At 41.2% G+C, this 19,939-nt stretch overlaps 2 protein-coding genes and 1 long non-coding RNA gene across 5 annotated transcripts; 1 reads left to right on the forward strand and 2 right to left on the reverse strand.

Moving 5' to 3' along the window:
* Positions 1–1,393: 1,393 nt before the first annotated feature.
* LOC109429105 (zinc finger protein OZF) lies at positions 1,394–14,955 on the reverse strand. Of its 2 annotated transcripts, none has more exons than XM_019704947.3 (2): positions 14,368–14,955; positions 1,394–2,654 (listed from the first exon to the last, which is right to left on the reverse strand). In XM_019704947.3, exons 1-2 carry the CDS (start codon positions 14,497–14,499, stop codon positions 1,452–1,454), a joined length of 1,335 nt encoding a protein of 444 aa, XP_019560492.2. In that variant the 5' UTR covers positions 14,500–14,955; the 3' UTR covers positions 1,394–1,451. The 2 variants fall into 2 exon arrangements, with proteins under 2 accessions (XP_019560492.2, XP_019560491.2); XM_019704946.3 differs by lacking the exon at positions 1,394–2,654 and adding an exon at positions 2,671–4,296.
* Positions 14,956–15,523: 568 nt separating this feature from the next.
* LOC109429104 (snRNA-activating protein complex subunit 3) lies at positions 15,524–17,700 on the forward strand. 2 transcript variants are annotated; one of them, XM_029863149.2, is made up of 3 exons: positions 15,524–15,621; positions 16,270–17,110; positions 17,338–17,700. In XM_029863149.2, exons 2-3 carry the CDS (start codon positions 16,283–16,285, stop codon positions 17,665–17,667), a joined length of 1,158 nt encoding a protein of 385 aa, XP_029719009.1. In that variant the 5' UTR covers positions 15,524–15,621; positions 16,270–16,282; the 3' UTR covers positions 17,668–17,700. The 2 variants fall into 2 exon arrangements, with proteins under 2 accessions (XP_029719009.1, XP_062712987.1); XM_062857003.1 differs by lacking the exon at positions 15,524–15,621 and adding an exon at positions 15,737–16,090.
* On the reverse strand, positions 17,688–18,483 carry LOC115261467 (uncharacterized). The gene is made up of 2 exons (XR_003894952.2): positions 17,957–18,483; positions 17,688–17,872 (listed from the first exon to the last, which is right to left on the reverse strand). It is a non-coding gene; the product is annotated as an uncharacterized LOC115261467 (long non-coding RNA).
* Positions 18,484–19,939: the final 1,456 nt, after the last annotated feature.

Here is a 19,939-nt window from a genome sequence, read left to right on the forward strand (position 1 = left end):
CGGTTGAAAGTGTACCGATTCTAAAGTGCGCAGGCTTTAGCACTCAAAAAATCGGGAGTGTAGCAGGTGCACACCGTGTCCACCAATCAGCGTTTGCGAAGTTGTCAATTGGCTCTGACGGCAGCAAAAATGCACTCACTCCAATGGGAAATCCCATTTGTATCTGTCATCGTGTGCGTGAAGAAGTATAAACAAACGTGTTTTGTCTCGTTTTTTCTCACGTTTGCCATACGACTCCCGCCAGGCGGCAGCACTGCGGCGCTGTCAAGGCCTATATTTTGGTGTTTATACACGCACACCAATGCAACTGCATTATTCAGCGAAAAGTGTAGCACGAAGCGGTGTAGCACCGGCGCAAAAACGAAAACGACATAAAAGAAAATTGGACGTTTGAGCGGTGCCGACACCTCTCAAACGTCAAATTATTATTATTATTATTATTATTATTATTATCTTTATTTTAAGGACAGACTTGTTAGAATCCCAAAATGGCCACCACAATGGCCGACTTTGGCCCCTACTTATGATTTCGAGGGCACAAATCTCTTTGTAAACAAAACCAGCGTATTTGAGCTTTTTATTTTAAGCTAATTACAAGTGAGCAAGAATAATAAAATACATTGTTGTTTGAAGCTTGCTTCTTGAGATTTGTGCGTCTGAAATTTTGATGCAATGTTGAAGCGGGATTTCAAGACGTTTGTCCTTAAGAGATTTGCAGCCCTAGGATGGCTCATCTCTGAAACGTCAAATTTCGTGTGAGAGTAAGCAGGCCAGTATAAATTCGTGCAGTAATCCATAAGGCTATCTGACGTTTAATCACCTTTCTCTTTTTGGCTCCCGAGGAGGATAGGTTTGTTTTCATAGGGAAACGTTTCCCTATGAAAACATTAAACAAAAAATTGCTATCTTCTACTGCTGCTTGAGAGAGAAGGGTGATGAACGCCAGATTGCCTGATAGGTCGTACACGCTCGTTCAAAACTACTCAAAAATGAGTAGAATTCGACTCACTTTTTCCTTATACTGTTTGACGTATCACTGTAATCATTGCCATCATACGCTGATCTACCAACCAATTTGAAAATGCGATAGTTAGCCAACTGGCCACCCGTGGCGCTCAAGTTTGTTCAAGTTTGACGTTTACACACTACCGCCACCTATTTCATGGTTGGCCTATCACAGTAGTTTTAGCATTGGGCGATTATGTTTTCGTGGCAATGTTTTAAATCGAAAAGTATTCGAAGTGCTAAGTCTGTTTGTCTGTGCTTATACCCTACAGCACCTACGCTAAAAATTAGCCAAAATTTGGCTGTTTAATAATTTTTTGCGCCGAAATCTAAATTTTTGCAAGGGGCAATAAAATCACGAACTAAACAGTTAATAAAAACACTGATCCAAGGTTTTAACAGATCGTTTATTCAGTTTGCCTTACAAAAAAACAGATCTTTACTTTTCATGAACTTTCTTTTTCACATACTGAATGGCATTTCATATGTGATTTTAGTGAACATTTTAGTGTAAACCCTTTGAAACAAACCTGACAGACGAACCTTTTCTCCTGTGTGTGGGTCAGGTCGTGGGTTTTAAGATGTGATTTTTCTTGAAAGCATTTTCCGCAGGTTTCACATTTGTAAGGTCTTATTCCGGTATGAATGCGCATATGCCTGGAGAGATTCTTGCTAGAGAAAAACGCTTTGTCGCATTCCTTGCATTGGTAAGGTCTTTCACCTGTGTGACCTCGCTGGTGTATAGTATGTGAAGCTTGATCATTGTAAACTTTTCCGCAGAATGAGCAAACCCAGGTTTTGGAATATTTGTACCGTTTAGGTTGTTTTTGTGCGACCAGTTTTGGGTTTCGTTCCTCAGGTGGCAAATGCATTTGTTCATGACGCAAATAGGAACGATGGGATTTGAACATGGCTTCGCATTGTGTACATTTGTATGTCAATCCAGCATGAACGGCTTCGTGAGCTTGCAAGTGTGTTTTTTGCGTAAATTTTCGACCGCAAAGGTTGCATGAAAATTTTTGTATTTTTTCATGAATTTCTGCTATGTGCCGAAGTAAAGCGGCTCGACTATTAAAAGATTTCTCACATTTGTTGCACGGTAGCTTCTTATTTGTACCTTCATGAACCGATTCATGCTGTTCCCAGACTGTCCTGCGTGAAAACCATTTGGAGCACGTTCTGCACTGAAATCGTTTAGCACCGTGGGTTTTAATGTGCTCAAAGTATTGGATTCTCATCTCAAATTTTTGATCGCATGTATGGCAGGTGTAAACTTTGGGTGCCCTACTCTTACCATTATGTGCAAAGCTTATTTCAGTATCAGTCTCTGCATCGTCTGAGTCACTTTTAATATACGCCGTCTCTTCGGTAACATCAAGGTCACACATATCGAATGTGTTCTGTTTTGTATCGATGGTCATGCAAGAATCGATGTCATTAAAATAATCTGCTGTTTCAAGTATCTCGGCATTTGTTTCTGCTTTCGGTGTTATTACAGATTCAAATAACTCAACTTTGATTGCAACACTTGAATTGGATCGTAATTTGGCATCAGTATCTTCACATCGCTTGCGAAAATCATAAGCTGTTTGTAAATCTACAAGACAGTGGGTGCAAATATGTTGAGGCAGTCCATCGTTTTCAGAAACCTGAAAAGATTGAAATAAAATGCATAGTTGTACGACAATATTGACTTCTACCTGTAAATATGTAATGCTACCATTACAAGCCCAAATTGAAACAAAGACAAACGCCAGTTTTTGACGTAAAGCATATTTTGTCGTAGCTGGGAGGCCTACGACAGCTAAAACTTAGACGATTTCTTCACCCTGGCTTAAGCGTTAAACTAGGTTTAATTGTAAGTATGGGTTACCGATAAAGCCGAGGAGAAAAATTGACCCTAACTGATGGGCTAAAATTTTAATGCAACGAACGAAAGCATATCGTATAGCAAACCGAACAGGGTTTTCAGTTCACTATTGCTTTACACCCCTACAATAATGAGTATGAATTTCGGACACAAAAAAGAACATTCACATTTAAATTCAACGTGAAATAACATTTTATTCCTACAAATTTCCGTCATTCTCGTGCTTCACAAACTGAATGGGTTTTCATGTGTGATTGCAAGCTACGCTTCGATGCATATGCACTTGAACAGATCTGACACACAAATTTCTTCTCGTGTGTATGCGTTAGGTAGTGCGTCGTGAGATGTGCTTTTATTCGGAAACATTTGCCACAAGTTTCACATTTATGAGGTTTTTCACCTGTGTGGATAAGCATGTGCTTTTTGAGCATTCCGGTAGCGATGAAGGCTTTGCCACACATTGTGCATGCGTAAGGTTTTACACCTGTATGCGTACGCTCATGTATTTCGTGGTGTTGAATAGTAATGGAAGTTTTTCCGCAAAAGGAACAAATGTAATTGCGAGTATTTGAGCATGTTTTTTTCTTTAAGGTACGCTTCGGTGCGATCAGTTTGGGATTCCTTTTATCTGGCGGTAAATGCAATTCCGTGTGACGCCTACAACTTAATGAAGTTTTGAATTTAGCATCACACAATGTACATTGATATTGTACTCCTTTATGAACATTCAGATGATTTTTCAAATGTGGGCTTTGGGCGAATGCCTGCCCACAAAGATCACATACATACTTTCGTTGATGTTCGTGTATTGCTTCAATGTGACGCCGCAGAGTTGTTCTACAACTGAAATCCTTCGTACACTGTTTACAGGGCATTCTTTTGAGCAAACCCAAATGAGCTGCTTCGTGTCTTTCCCATTCTTTTTTGCGAGAGAACCATTTCGAGCATATTTTACACTGAAACCGCTTTGCACCGTGTGTTCTGATATGTTGAAAATAGTCTGGACCTCTGGAAAACTGTGCTTGACATGTATGGCATGTAAATGTTCTGTACGATTTTCGTGCTGTAGACTGATCGTTAATTGAATCAATACAAGCTGCCATTTTCGGCTCTACATTACTCGAATCGTTCTGAATGATTGATGCCTCATCTTTTTCACATTCATCCAAAGCTGCCTCAATTGGGTATAAAAGTTCAGTTTCAATATTGATAGGAGAATTACAGGAATCAAGAACTTCAGGATCAAATGCTACATCAGGTGAGATTATATATTCAACTGTTTCAATCTTCACTAGCTCGTGTGAAGAAGCCCGTAGTTTAGCATCAGTTTCTTCGCATCGCTTTCGAAAAGTGTAGGATGTTTTCAAATCTGCAAAACAATTGGTACAAATATGCTGCGGCAGACCATCGTTTTCCCTAATCTGAAAATGGAAATATTATACATACTATGAAGCGCTAAAAATTTGAACAGGACTGAAACTAATGAACAAAATGTAACGACTGTATCGCTAGAACTAAAACTATTGTCGTCGCGGTTGAAACCCGAAGTTTCTCCACACGCGACAATCGAGTTTTCTCAATATCCATACGTGAAACCTAACGTCGGACGTAGTGCGCTGGGCAGCGGATCTGGCCCTCTATCCAGCGCATTCGATTTTCGCGTGTCAAAAATTCCGATTTTCAACTGCACGAACAATATTTCACAAACGATCGGACTTTTGCGCCAAAATTTAAATCATTCCAAAATAATATTAAATCATCATTTTCCGCGTTCCGTCTTACCCGTGATTTAGGTAAAATCTGCGTGGCTTGTTACGAAAATCTGATACGCTGGTTCATTGTTAGACTACAGGTAAAAAACATTGCAGTTAAACCATGTTTTATTTGGCTTTATGCATAAAGAAATTAACATCGAGTCAAGGGGTTGGTCATTCAGCACACTTCATTTGTGCCGTTATTTTTGAGCGTGTGCCGAAACTGTGCCGGTTATTTTTCAGTGTGTGCCGGATGTGCCGAAGGTGTGCCGGAGGTGTGCCACATGTGCCCAGTGGAATTTTTCTTTGAATGTGAATTCGCTATTTAGAACCCTATCTATTTATTAAATATTTTTGGCGAATGTTGTTGATCTGCTCAGTGTTTACCAACAAAATCTCATCCAGAACACTTGCTTTAGAAAGATTTTTGCAATCGTAAGTATGTTTCCAGGTTGATACCATACCGCAAAGTTGGATTTTATGGTTGTGCCTATGTGTGCCAGAAGTGTGCCGAAATGTGCCGGCATGTGTGCCGGGATGTGCCGACATGTGTGCCGGGCACAATGTGCCGAGTGACCAACCCCTTGCATCGAGTAGTCATGATCAGTTTCCAAGCAGTCATTCACGCCTTCTACCAATGAGAGGCTAAACTCATTCTTCCTACCAGATTGCAGACTGAGGCACAGCAGTCAATAGTTTTTGGTCTTCTTTTACTTTCTCCACAAGACTATTGACGATTACCTTCATGTCAGCCATTAGAACAGAAATATTGTCGAAAGCATCTAATGGCGACTTCGTTTTTTGGGCATAACAGGAATTCACCGTTTTCGCCACCTGTAGATCCTTCCGCTTTACAGAGTGCTTAGCAGATGCATTCTTTATTCCCTAGAACACAGTCAACACATGATCAGGAGGAGTTCTTCTTCTTCTTCTTTATGGCTCTACGTCCCTTGGAACTTGGCCTGCCTCACTTCAACTTAGTGTTCTTTGAGCACTTCCACAGTTATTAATTGAAGGGCTTTCTTTGCCTGCCATTGCATGGATTTGTACATTGTGTGGCAAGTACAATGTACAATGATACACTATGCCCAGGGAGTCGAGAATTTTACCGACTGGAACGGGAATCGAACCCGCCGTCTCCGGATTGGCGATCCATAGCTTTAATCACTAGGCTAACTGGAGATCCCTGATCAGGAGGAGTAACCTTAGTTTCAGACTTCGGTTGGCATAAGAAGGCGTGAAGCGCAGGGAGAACGAGGGGGACCATTAGCGTGATCTGACGAGCATTGGGCGTGACCGAGGATGGAGAGCGGCAGCCACAAACCGAGTATTGAGGCGTACTATTATTTATTATGTCTTACAGGGACAGAAATGTTGTCTGTTCAATATAACTTTTTTATAGTTCTCTAAAGCTTTGAAGATATTCTTGGTATATTTTTTTTTTAATTTTTATTAACGTGTATTTTAACATTAGACTAATTCTACACTTTCTTAAGTGCTTCTAATCATTTATTTACAATGTTTTGATTGCCCCACCAAGCATAAGTTTCGTTTAAATCAACATCATTGAACATCAACCATCAAATGCTCAAGCCAAGCATATACAACTGTGTTCATAAGAATAGCAGTGAAAGCCGTTTTCCATACAAAATGGGCATGAAGTAACTTTGTTCTCCCATGATTGATTGAGTTGAAAATTTGACAGCGTTCTACAAATATGGTGAATAGAAATTTGATTTTTCTCTCCACATGTCGATGTTCTACATCTGGTCGATGTTCTACATCTTGGTCGATCTCTGCAATTTACATACATTTTACCTTTCTTCATGTCGATATCTCCTTATCTCGATATCTCTCTATCTCGATGCGATCTCGTGAGTTTTTTTTTTATTCTAGATTTTCTCTCCATATATGTCGATATGTTTTTACAGGTTGCTAGATCTCGTTTCTTAGGTGCACTTTCTGAGGGCAAGTGACATCTGTTTGTTGACGGCTTTTCCAAGCTACGGACGATTTTTCATTCTAGTGTGCACTACAAATCGACCTGAGTTCGATTTCCATAAAATGTAAATACACTTTAGAAGACACAAAAAAACATTTTCAGATATACAGAACAGTCTCAAATAGGGTATTGGTTCCCTTAACAAACATGTGGCTCCCATTTTGATCCTACGAAAAACATAGGATTAAAGCGCTGTTTTTTTTTCTTATTTTTGTATTTTTTGTTAGAAGTGAGCACCCATGAAAACAAAAAGAATGGAATCAATCGGTACCGTAAACGATTGTTTTCGAATAGGATGAATATGGGAGCGTGAGATTACTGATGGCACACATACCCTATCAGCCAAAAATATAAAGTTTTGATTTCTCACGAAAGAAAAAAAAAATACAAAAATGCTCAAACTATACCCTGTCTAAAAGGCCTGGGCCACACTGGTGGTGTTCGTACCATCGTACAAGTTGTCGAGAAAATTATTCCAAGGCTATCTTGAATGAAGACAATTATCAGTATACATATAGTAGTTTTAATCCAAACAGGCGACCCCTAATTCATGGTGTCATGCGGCTTAATGCGTACCGTGCCTAAGAATGGATGGTTAGGGGGGTCTAATAAAAACCTAACCGCTAACGGTTCCTGTGGAGTACCAGGGCACCCTCCACAGTATTTTGCCCTTACTGTGTTAAACGGAGCAATGACGCAGTGGACCTTATTTTTCTACTGTAAATAGTAAAAAAAAAAATGAGTACCTTAAAAATTATCCAATCAAATCTTCACCACGCGAAGGGTTCTTCAGCTGTGCTCAGCAGAAGATTTATTAGAGAACAGTTAAACGTGGGCTTAATTCAAGAGCCCTGGGTAAATAGTGGAAGGGTAATGGGTTGCTCATCGCAGAATTGTAGAATTTTGTACGACGAAAGTTTGTCTAATCCAAGAACAGCCATTTTAGTAAGCAGGAGAACAAAATTTGTCCCAATTACTGAGTTTATTACAAGAGACATTGTTGCGATTAAAATGGAGGTCCCAACAATCCAGGGAAAAACTGAGGTATGCATTGCTTCTGCATATTTTCCTGGAGACGTTGATGATGTGCCTCCATCTTTGGTCGTAAGTTTTGTTAATTATTGCAAAAAAATGAACGCCCAATTTGTAACAGGGTGCGATGCAAATGCCCATCATACCATATGGAGCAGTACAGATATTAATAAAAGAGGTGTGAATCTCCTGAATTACATTTCGTCTAATAACATAGACATATGCAATAAAGGGAATTCTCCAACTGTTGTTAATGCTATTCGACAGGAAGTTTTAGATCTTACGCTTTGTAGCTATCTGCTATCAGATAAGATCGCGAACTGGCATGTTTCTGATGAGGAATCATTGTCAGATCACAAACATATCAGGTTTGATTATAAAGCCGGATCAAATTTAATTGAAAGCTATAGAAACCCAAAGAAAACTAACTGGGACCTCTACAGCTTTTATTTAATGAATGGAAATTCATATAAGGGTGAGCAGATCTTGTCTGTTTCACAGTTGGAAAATGCCTCTGATGAGATTATTGATAAAATGATTTCATCACATCATGCTAGCTGCCCAATCCGACAGAGGTCATCCAATAGGGATGTCCCTTGGTGGAATGATAAGCTGGCAGATCTGAGGAAGAAATCTAAACGGTTGTTCAATAGAGCAAAAGTTACATCTGATTGGGTTCAGTATAAACAAGCCCTTACAGAACACAACAGAGAATTGAGACTATTTAAACGGAAGGACTGGAGACGGGTATGTGAAGACATCAATAACGCTCCTACGGCTGCAAGGCTTCATAAAGTCCTTTCGAAAGACCATTCAAATGGTCTTGGAAGTCTTTAAAAGGAAGACGGTAGTTTTACTATTGATTCTTCTGAAACATTGGAAGCGATGATGAGAGCTCACTTCTCAGAATCGATTCCTTATTCGGATGAAGAACAGGACTCGGATAAGGCAAGACATGCGTGGTCGACCAATGCCTATCAAAAAGCTTGTGAAATCTTCACACCGTCGAGGGTCGAATGGGCATTGAGCTCCTTTCAACCTTTCAAATCTGCCGGGGAAGATGAAATATTCCCAGCTTTACTTCAACATGGAAAAGAGGCGATTTGTCCGCTCTTAACCGAAATATTCAGAGCCAGTATTACTTTAGCTTACATACCTAAGGCGTGGCGGAAGGTTCGTGTTGTTTTTATCCCAAAAGCTGGCAAACGGGACAAAACAACTCCAAAAGCCTTCAGACCCATAAGTCTTTCTTGTGTTCTGTTGAAGACCATGGAGAAAATAGTGGATGACTTTGTCAAGTCTACCAGCTTAGGCCTACCATCCTCTAAGCATATTTCAATTTGCTTATCAAACATGCAAATCTACTATAACAGCACTACAGTCGCTAGTTAGCAAAATTGAGAAATCGTTTCAAGCCAAGGAAATAGCCGTGGTTGTTTTTCCCGATATTGAAGGAGCATTCAATAACGCATCCTACAGCTCAATGCGTTCTGCAATGGAAGCAAGGGGCTTGGATAAATGCATTAATGAATGGATAATATCGATGCTTAGAGATCGAGAGATCTCTTCCGTTCTTGGAGGTGCGCAACTATCAGTAAGATCTGTGAAGGGCTGTCCTCAAGGATGAGTACTATCGCCCTTATTGTGGTCTTTGGTAGTGGACGAACTTCTTAAAAAACTCATCAATCAAGGGTTTGAGGTTATTGGAAACGCAGATGATGTAGCTATTCTGATACGTGGAAAATATGACGACACGATATCTAGCCGGCTACAATCTGCGTTGAATGTTACCATCAAATGGTGCCGAGAGGAGGGATTAAACGTAAACCCTTCAAAAACTGTAATTATACCTTTTACTAGAAGGTTAAAAATAAATCTTACTGAACCTTCTTTAGATGGAGTTCAAATTCAGTTCTCAGAAGAAGTTAAACATCTTGGGATAACTTTGGACAAAAGACTGAATTGGAATTCTCATTTAAACAATGTTTTAACCAAGGGTACCAATGCCCTTTGGGTCTGCAGCAAAGCCTTAGGAAAAATCTGGGGTCATAGACCTAACATGATTCACTGGATCTGTGTTGCAATAGTCCGGCCAAAGATTACTTATGCTTCACTTGTTTGGTGGCCCAAAACAAATGAGGTAACCTGTCAAAAGAAGCCAAGTAAGCTACAAAGACTTGCTTGTATATCTATGACAGGAGCAATGAAAAGCACTCCATCAGTTGCTTTGGATGCCCTTCTCAATTTACTGCCATTGTATCAATTTGTTAAACTAAAAGCGGCAAAAAGTGCCCAGCAGTTTGTAGCCGGCTCGAGTGGCTAAGTCTCAGATCTACTAGAGCGTTCAAAAATTGGTTAAACAAATGGCTTAAGCGCCACCTCCTAAGAGGACCACTTGTCGTTTTAGTTGCCCGGCAAAACTCAAGCCTCAGGGCGAGTTCAGTTATAGTCACTAGACCGAACGTATTAGTAGATACTCAGATTTAATCAGTACTCGGAACGCAATTCCTAACCAACCCGAAAAACAATACAGAGCTCGAATTCCTAACAGAACGAAAGCACGTGGTCGACCAGTTCTCATCACAGGCCAAGTTCTTCCTCAAACCCTCTAAATGATCGCTTCAAAAACAAGAATGGGGGACTGAGATTCCCAAGCAGTCCACACTTGGAGTACATCAACGAAACTACAACAAAACGGAACGAACGAAACGTGAAAAATACCTTTTACACCAGTGCAATCATTTGACGGAAGCTCTAGCTCACTAAATACTCATCTACATTAACGCAAACGAAAAAAACATTTATTTAACTACATTCAGAACATTCATTTTTATTCGGGTACCCTAGTCATCTTCTCTCACTCTCTTCCTTCTTTCCTTCCTCTCCCTTCTAACTACCTAACTGTGCGGATTTCTTACTATACAACCTTCAAAGCTTTCACACCTTCTTCACGCTTTAAGCACGCTCAAAAAAACATTTGTAGCACTCCCGCAGGAGCTTACTCACGGTTTGTTACTTCTCTCTGCCTCTCGCATCGCGTCGCCGCGCCGGTGCTGGTTCACCACAGTGAACAATGGCGCGTCGCTTGGATGACTCGCGCTGCTAATAATTCGCCAACTTGGTGGGCGGCGAATGAATAATTCCCAGTGGGCGGGAATCGGGCTCTTCCGGAGTGCAGTGTTGGCGATTGCAACTCCCTTCCAACGCCGGCCGGACGTTGGGGACCTTTAATGCTGGCGCGTGGGGTCAGGATAGAGGTACTTGGCTTGATGGGCGCGGTGTGCCGAGCAGGAGGTGAGGCGGCGTGCACAAAGAAAAAAACTGGAACAAAAAAGCCGTTGGACGGCTACACCACAGTGTGAGCACAGACAAACAGACGTAACATCTTGAACGATTTTCATGGAAATCCATCGCCCAGTTCACACTACCATCACCTGGTGGAAAAGTTGCACGAATCACTGTGTTGTGCCATATCGTCAACAGAAGGCGCTAATGTGAAACGTCAAATACATAGAAAAACGATGCGCGCGCCTCTGGTTGTGGAAGCCTCAACTATGAAAATTTAAAATGATCGTTAAAAACGTGGTCGATGGAAATTTCGCAAGTGTTACGTCTGTTTGTCTGTGGTGTGAGCGTATCGTCGGATAGTATAAAGCGTTCACCTTTTTACCTTTTTCTTTCTTAACAGTATCACGCACAGTACCGCACTTGCTACTTTCTAATTTTAATAGCACTACCTATACGGGAGAGAAATCTAACATTAAATCACACTGAACATATAAGACACTTTCACGTTTAACAAACCTCAAAAATCACACCGCGAAACTAATTAAAAGAAAACTTCCCAGTCCTGCCTCTTCCACGGGTCAGATTAAAGTGGCCGAGTCTGAACTTGAAATCCCTCAGATAGGTCGCGATTTGAGTTTTGGCCTTCGTTCCGGAAATCGGAGTCCGATCTTATCAAAAGACGAGCCCCGATCACCTTTCGAGCCGATCAGTCATATTGTTCCTTTCCCTCTTAAACCTTTCATATCTAGCTAACTCATTCTGGTCCCTTAGCTCATTATTCAATTTATTATTCTTAACTTATATAACGACAAGGGATCCAGTTGGGAGATTTGACTCAAACCAACGGACCCGAACGCATGCTCAGTGAGATGATTTTTAATCTGCGCGCCAAGTGAGTGAACCGGCATTAAATTGAGTGAACTTTCATGCAGGATTTATTTACAAGTTTTTATGGATTCATTTTGCATGCAAGGGGATTCATTTATCCTACTGTTCGTTCTGAACAGCTAAACTTTTATTGAAATTGATTTTTAATTGCACAGACGTGCTGATTCATTTTTACTATTTCGAATACCGCTACAAGTTTATACATTACAATAAAGTTCTAGACGGGGATCTTGCTGGACATTTGAGGATCATCAAAGACTTCAGATTAAACATGGACATAAAAACAATAGAAGATTGGATGATAACGAAGACCAACTATGATGTTCCCTTCAAAGTGGTGAAACCATCAGAGATGGCATAGAACACTGATAAACAGCTCTGCGTACACATCTTCGATAAAATGTGCGCAGCTTTGTTTTGCTACGAATGTGAACCGGCAACAAACACACATCGCGCAGCCGTAAAACTTAACGTGAGAGTGCGAATGTGTAAGTTGCCACACCAGCTGCGTGAGATGTCGCAGAGCTCAAACTTCTTCTGCGTGAGCTTCGCTCATTTCTAGGAATGTGCTACACATCTGCGCTGTCTGAGCTGTAAGTTGTATGCTCTCAACAGTACAGAGTAGTGCAGCGCTGCGGAGTGAGCTGTGTGTTGGACTGTACTTTCTCTTGCTCTCCTGCGCTCACCGTCGTGTGCGCAGCGTTGCCAACCTTCCAGATTTATCTGGATTTATCCAGATTTTTGAGGTCTCATTTTGCAAAAATCTGGAAGATCCAGACATTTGTTTTCGGGATTTGTAAAGTTTGTCTCGGAATTTGTAAGGTTTTTCCCGGAATTTGTAGGGTTTTATACACGATCCAGACTTTTCCAGACAAAACTTCCTAAATCATCCAGATTTGTCAAAAATTGACCTGGCGACCCTGCGTGTGCGACGCGACAACGATGCTGAGCGCGTGCAGTCGGACCACACAGAAGATTATTCTTTACACGCACTCTTTCTCATCTGACAGGCTGTGTGTATTGTGTACTTTTTATCTTCTCACTTAGAACTCTGAGGAGCATGCCATCTCTGGAAACCATGTCGCTATGTGTGGGATGCTGGTGGGCCAAGTTTACGTCCAGGTTCTATTGTATTTTATACTGATGGGTCTAAGATGGGGGAAAATACTGGAGCTGGTGTTTTTGGCCCCGGTATCAGTAAAGCTATACCAATGGGATGCAATCCCACTGTATTTCAAGCGGAAGTTCAAGCCATTCTAGAGTGTGCCAACATTTGTTTGAAAAGAAATTATAGGTTTGCCAAGATCTGCATTTTTCCGGACAGCCAGGCGGCTCTAAATGCGCTAAAAGCTTTCACGTGTCAATCAAAGCTAGTGTGGGAATGCATTATTTCTCTGAAGCAATTGGCCAGTAGAAACGAGGTAACTTTATACTGGGTGCCCGGTCATTGTGGAATTCTGGGAAATGAAAACGCCGACAATTTAGCTAGACAGGGTGCGGCATTAAGCTTTGTAGGCCCTGAACCTTTCTGTGGAGTTCCTGAGTGTGCTCTTCGGATGAAACTAAAAACTTGGGAAATGTCCACGGTAGAATCTAATTGGAATGCCACGGATACATCCAAGCAAGCAAAAAGGTTCATAAAACCCAGTGCAGAAAAAGCCAGGTCCATACTGAATCTAAACAAAAGAGATCTCAGGGTAATTACTGGTCTGATGACTGGCCACTGCCCGAGTAAATATCATCTAAGTAAGATTGTAAAAATCCAATCCTCCGAGTGTCGTTTCTGTCAAACGGAAAACGAAACTGCCGAGTATTTACTCTGCAACTGCGGAGTGCTGTACCATCACAGATTGGCGATATTTGGTACAGGGTTTCTAGAGCCCTTGGAAATTTGGAGAAGTAATCCCAACAGGGTAATAAACTTTATAAAACGAGTTGTGCCTAGTTGGGATCAGGTGTTACATCAACCATTGTCCATCACAGCTCATTGTGACAGGATACTTGACTAGCACCAAATTAAATATGGGTCATACCACAATATTCCTAAAGAATGGACGCAGTGGTTAAAAGACTCTACAGATGAGGAAAAAAAAAGAAAAAAATCCAATGGTTACTGATTGCAAAAAAGTTGAAATGGTCCACTGCACGAATTTGTGCTGGCTTGCTTACTCCCACACGAAATTTGACGTTTGAGCGGTGTCGGCACCGCTCAAACGTCAAATTTCCTGTGGGAGAAAGCAGGCCAGCACGAATTCGTGCAGTGGACCATAACGCAAACCGAAGTTATTGTGAAACCATTCAAAATTGAGTATTATGCGAATAACTCAATTTTGACTGGTTATACTTAGCTGTCAAGATGAGTGAAAAGTACTTAATTTTGAGTTATTTCGTTTCCCCGTGTAGAGTACATTGTATATATTGTATTGGAATTTTTCAATGCGGCACAATCTGTTGAAGACAGTATCCGGCACATCACGGTAATATTTCACCGAAAGTCATATCTTTTACACCGGGGATGTCCTGCTTACCTGAACGGAGGCACAATAACAAAGTTTTTCCGCTATTTGATGCGCCTCGTTGACGAATATGTTTATCAGGAAGTCCTTCGATTCGCACACCCGACACCGGAAGTTGCTGTATTGTTCCTCCAGTGGATCCATTTTTGGCGAAAATCAGCAATTTATCGGATAACAACAAAACTTATCGGCTGATACACGACTAGACCGCGGATGGAGCTCAAACTACACGGAGAGACGAAACTACCCAGAAGTGAGTTCTATCCACCCAACTTCGGGGTTGCGTGCGTCAAGCCAATTTTGAGTTGATGGAATCGATGTTTTTGTTGGGTTGTTCCCGCTTGCTTCCATGTGAAAAAAATACCTAATTTTAAGTTTTTTCCACCCAACCGAAATTTTGGCTAGGTTGTATTCACTCAAATTTGAGTACTGTGCTAGAAACTCAGTGTTGGCTTGACGCACGGAACTGCAAAAGTTGGGGTGTTTCTCTCTTCACTCTCTGACAACAATAGAAAGAGCGCATGAAAAGGGAGATGAAAAAGAACTCAAAATTGAGTTTAAAAGTACCTAATTTTGAGTTTTTCAGTTTCTCCGTGTAGACTGCGAGAGAGAGGTTAAAATGCAAACCATTTTTTGACAATGCGATGTTTTTCACCTGCACGGTAAACGCGATCAACTGACATGAGGGATACTTCTGAGTACATATTGAGAGGGCTAACATTACCCATTTCCAAAAGTGTTTACAATACATTGTATTGTTCGTGCAGTTGAAAATCGGAATTTTTGACTCGCGAAAATCGATTTTTCTCCTGAACCGTGTGTCGGACGTACGTCGGGCACAGTGCGCTGGATAGAGGGCCAGGTCCAAGGAGAATACATTTTACTAAGGTGGCGCAGATAAACATTGCAAACCACTGGTTGTCTCTTCCATTCTTCTGGTGTTCTTATGGAACTGAAATAGTGACGTCACTATTTTAGTCGCATAAGAACACCAGAAGAGTGGAAGAGACAACCAGTGGTTTGCAATGTTTATCTGCGCCACCTTAGTAAAATGTATTCTCCTTGGGCCAGGTCCGCTGTCCAGCGCACTGCGTCCGACATTAGGTTTTACGTATGAATTTTGAGAAAATTCGATTGTCGGGTGTGGGGAAACTTCGGATTTCAACCGCGACGACAATAACACAACCTTCTAGAGCTTCTTCCTGTACAAATGCAAATATGTATTGCATGGTATCTGTATCTAATCAAAACATAATCTTGACGATAGTAAGATTATTTACAAAATTCAGCACAAATTTTTACGGTCATTCAGTGCAAGAATATTTTTCAGTCCATTTATGGGCTTTTCAACTTACACTGTCCTTGAAGAGTCTTTTGTCGTTTTCGTTTTTGCGGTAGTGCTACACCGGTGTAGCACTTTTGCACCGAAACTGTTCGTTTTTGAATTTCGTGCTACACCGGTGCAGCACTTTTTCTGCACCGCGCATGATAGTGTAGCACTCAAAAAATCGAGAGTGTAGCACCTGCACACCGTGTCCACCAATCAGCGTTTGCAAAGTTGTCAATATTTTGGTGTTTATACACGCACACCAATGCAACTGCACCGAAAATGTTCGTTTATTCAGCGACAAGTGTAGCACGAAGCGGTGTAGCACCGCCGCAAAAACGAAAACGACATTTGTTTTGTGTACATCGTGCGAAAAGTTGTTAGAAAATAGGCCTTTTCAGTTGACAGGTCCGTGTATGCCACTGTTTACAACTGCCGAACAAAGGCGCAACCGCTGAAATGTCATTTTCATAGAAGAACTGTCAAAGGCTCCCAAAATCAGCTGATTTTAAACGTCTTCTGATTAGGCCTATAACATTAAAATTGTTTACATATTTTGTGTTAATTTCTAATCAATTATTATCCAGACCAGTGTTAAACATGGAGCAAATCTACAAGCCAAAAAATGAGCAGATCATATCGGTACGACAAGCCCTCAGTGACTTCCAGCAGGAGCTTCTTCCACCCGATTTGTCGCGGGTTCCCTACACCGAAGACGACATATCGGAGGCAATCGGCTTTGGCGCCGGCTCGAGTCATCAGTTCAATGATCTTCTGCAGTGCATCGACCTCAACTTGAACCTTTCCAGCACCAAAGATATGCGCGTCGTGCCCTTCCATCCGTCCCGAGTGCAGGCCGTCCAGAAGCAAATTGAAGTTCCGGAAAAGGCGCGTAAACTCCGATGCGTTCAAAACGCCCTACGGATTACCGGAAGAATCCGCAAGAATCTGGATACACGAATTCGCTACAACAAGCACAAGTACACGGAGAGCCCCCCGCTGGAGGATCCTGATCTGGAGCCATTCGGAGAAATACTGCTTCAGATACGCTTCTACGAGCCGTTCAAGTACAAAACTGGTGTCCGCCTAGGGCACCCAAAGTTCCATCAGGAATTCTACGTCATCGGCTCGCAAACTCTTGCGGAACTTCGGGACAAAATCTACTGCCACTGTGACTCGGGCCCCTTCTTTGACATCAGCGAAAATCCCCACCAACCGGAAAGGAAGCGACTGCCAGAGGACCCGAATCCAGGATTCTTTTTCATTCACGACACATTTTACAACGACATGAGGAACGAGCGCAACATGGACTACTCGGAAGTGATTCAGAAGTGGGCCGGGCGGCAGAAATGCGTCGGCGAGTTGAAGTACAGGAATATGGAAGACACCCGCTTCGATGAGCTACAGTTCCGGCTGGGGTATCCGCAGGTAAGACCAATTAGTTCATAACCACGTAGACCAAATTTTGGCCATCTCAGACCCCCCCTCCCCCCTCGTAGACTTTCGTCCATACAAAAATTCTGAAATTTGTATGGAGCGTAGACTTTGGCCAGACCCCCCCCCCTCCCCCCAAAAAGTCTACGTGGTTTATGAATGGTCCCTAACAATATCTTTGACCTGTTGTTGACTGACCTTGTACTTAATTTTCTTCTTAGGTCTACCAACATCACGGAAACTGCGAACACATATTCCTTGTGTCGGACTGTCGATTGCTATCCCCTTCGGACGTGCTAACGCGGAAGAGATACCCAATCCTGAATTCCTACGTGTTTCCTCGATCGATTCCGTGCAACATTTGCGGTCATTGTGAGGCAAACTTCATTGTGAAAAACAGCGATCAGCACATTTTCGATCCGGCCTACGTGTGCCAGGTTTGCTTTGAATCGTATCACTACAAGGACGGCAAAAAGATTGGAGAGTTCGAGGCATATCGGTTTCTCGGCACCAAAGTGGCCGTGAAGGATGAACCCGAAACGGGAAGTTAATCAAGTTAATAAACAAATGGTTCAAAGCTTAAACTTAGGTTTATTCACTCATTCGAAAATGTTCAGCCACCACATCCTTAATTAGATTTCTGCTTTTCCAGTTGGGCCCGGAGCTGCTGGTTGAAATCATCCTCCACATTGTCATCGTCCCAATTGTCCTCCCAAACGCTGAGCTCTTCCTCGTCTTCCTTGTTGCCCGTCCAATCTGTGCACGGTGCGGGGAGATAAACAAAACAACATCCAGTCAATGGAATTTTGCTCGATCATTCCGTGAACAAAGTGAGGTTACCTTCTGCGGGGAACTCTTCGAATTCGTCGTCTTCCTCGAGGAGGCCTAGATCCACCTTTGGTTTTTCCTTGTTCTCCTTATCGGCCATGGTAGCGGGGAGGCGGAATATTTGTAGAAATATGAAAATAAACTGCAAATTTCCGGGTTGAAAGCGGAGGAAATTAGGTATTCTACGCTGTTCAAGTTTTACTTGATGGACTGACCGACGACGCTCACGATTCACTAGAAAAAGGTAAACAATATTGTCTTGTCATTTGATGTAATACTGACATACGGGACTCGACGCTTGATTAACATACAAATCCTAAAGGGCACACAACTTCAGTGTGACACTAAAAAAAATCTACTCAGTGGCAAAGTGAATTGTTAATAAGAAAGTAAGTAGTAGTTTACTAACGTCAACTTTTAGTACACGTTGAAATAGGTTTGTGTACTGGATAATAATCAAATCGCCATCTATTGCTAGAAACCCTCTGTTTTAGTAGAACATTGCAGAAAAGTTTGAATGCAATCAGAACGTCGGAACTGAAATGTAAATCGACACTGATTTTTCATAAGGGCCTAAGTCGCAAATATAAACAAATCAAGTTTTCGCTGGTATTCAATTCAGCGCTAAAAATACTTTAAAAAACGGTAAAATTGTTAAAAAAAAACTTTTTTTTTCATTTGAAATTGAAAGAAAACAAAAAGGCGTAACGTATATTTTTTGTATAATTTCCAATTTGTTATATACGCCTTTATTATTCTTCGGCGGTATAAAGGCGAAACCGACATTTTTTCTGCACTATGGCCAGTAATGGTTTTTTCAATAATTTCAACTGAATTCAATTGTTTTGAAAATGTATAATTAGTATTTTTATATCCAACTGCATGTATTTAGTTGTGCAACTCATCAAACATTGAAAAAAATGAGTAATATTCGGTCTTTTGAACAATTTCCATCATTTTTCAACAAGCCCTTATTGAAAGCAGTACTTTTTTGCGCCCTTCAGAATATTCGCCATCTATCAAAGAGAAAATCGTTTTCGCCTGTATACTGAGTCTAATTAGAAAACCAATCTTCATTTTCGCCTGTTTACCTAGCCTCTTTTTTTTTTTTTTTTTTTTTTTTTCTTCTCCTTTATTTTGGCACAGACCTATTGATCCATATTTGCCAGGCTGTCAAGTGATGTTTTTCAAAATGTCAGTTAACAGATCAACGAATTCACTAGTTGATTTTTCTCTCAAGTCTCCATCAATCAAAACTCAACAATTGGCAGCTGCTCCATCGGAAAACAGTGCAGACTACACTCGCGAATCAAAAAGGATTCAAACGTTTACTCTTGTTTCCTCTAGGAAGTTGGCTATTTGAGAATATTCACCATTATTTTTATTTTTTAGGATGTCATACAGTGATTTTTTGTTTTCGAGTATTGGATACTTCCGCCTTGCAGACGACAGTTTGGAACAGTCAAAAAGTATGTGAAAAATGTCTTCCTTTACCTGGCAAGTCTCGCATAATTCCGAGCGGATCAAATTCCACCTGGCTAGTCTTTCCTTGGTAGCTGTATGAAATGTGCGAATTCTGCCTAACTGTATTGTCTGGCTAGTTGGTAGGTGTATGTCTTTGAACCACGGTTTCAGCGTTATTTGTGGCAATATTTTGAAATGTTCTTTTCCTTTTTCTCTTGATATTTCTATGTATTCTTTGTTCCATTCTCGTTGTATTTCATTTTTGAACGCTAATAGACAGTCATCTAAAGTTAGTGGATAGTTTTCTATTTCAGTTCTTTTTGTTCCCAGTTTTGCTGCCCTATCTGCTCTATCATTTCCCACTATATTTGCATGACCTGGAATCCATTGAATTATTATTTCCTGAATATTGTTGAACTGAACTATCGAGTAAAGGTGGTTTATCAAGTAATTATTTTCCTGTCTACTGTTATCTAACATACTGCAACTACTTTGTGAATCTGTAAAAATAACAATTTTAAATTGGTTTAT

Source organism: Aedes albopictus, chromosome 3, assembly GCF_035046485.1.
Source record: "Aedes albopictus strain Foshan chromosome 3, AalbF5, whole genome shotgun sequence".
NCBI classification, from domain to species: Eukaryota; Metazoa; Arthropoda; class Insecta; order Diptera; family Culicidae; genus Aedes; species Aedes albopictus.

What these genes read in the sequence shown, in the direction of transcription:
- LOC109429105 (XM_019704946.3), bottom strand. Translation starts at nt 14,499, where the DNA reads ATGGATCCACTGGAGGAACAATACAGCAACTTCCGGTGTCGGGTGTGC. An exon ending in GTTATTGTGCCTCCGTTCAG is followed by an intron (nt 4,297 to 14,367) that starts GTAAGCAGGACA and finishes TTCCATTTTCAG; the next exon opens with ATTAGGGAAAACGATGGTCT.
- LOC109429104 (XM_029863149.2), top strand. Translation starts at nt 16,283, where the DNA reads ATGGAGCAAATCTACAAGCCAAAAAATGAGCAGATCATATCGGTACGA. An exon ending in TCCGGCTGGGGTATCCGCAG is followed by an intron (nt 17,111 to 17,337) that starts GTAAGACCAATT and finishes TTTTCTTCTTAG; the next exon opens with GTCTACCAACATCACGGAAA.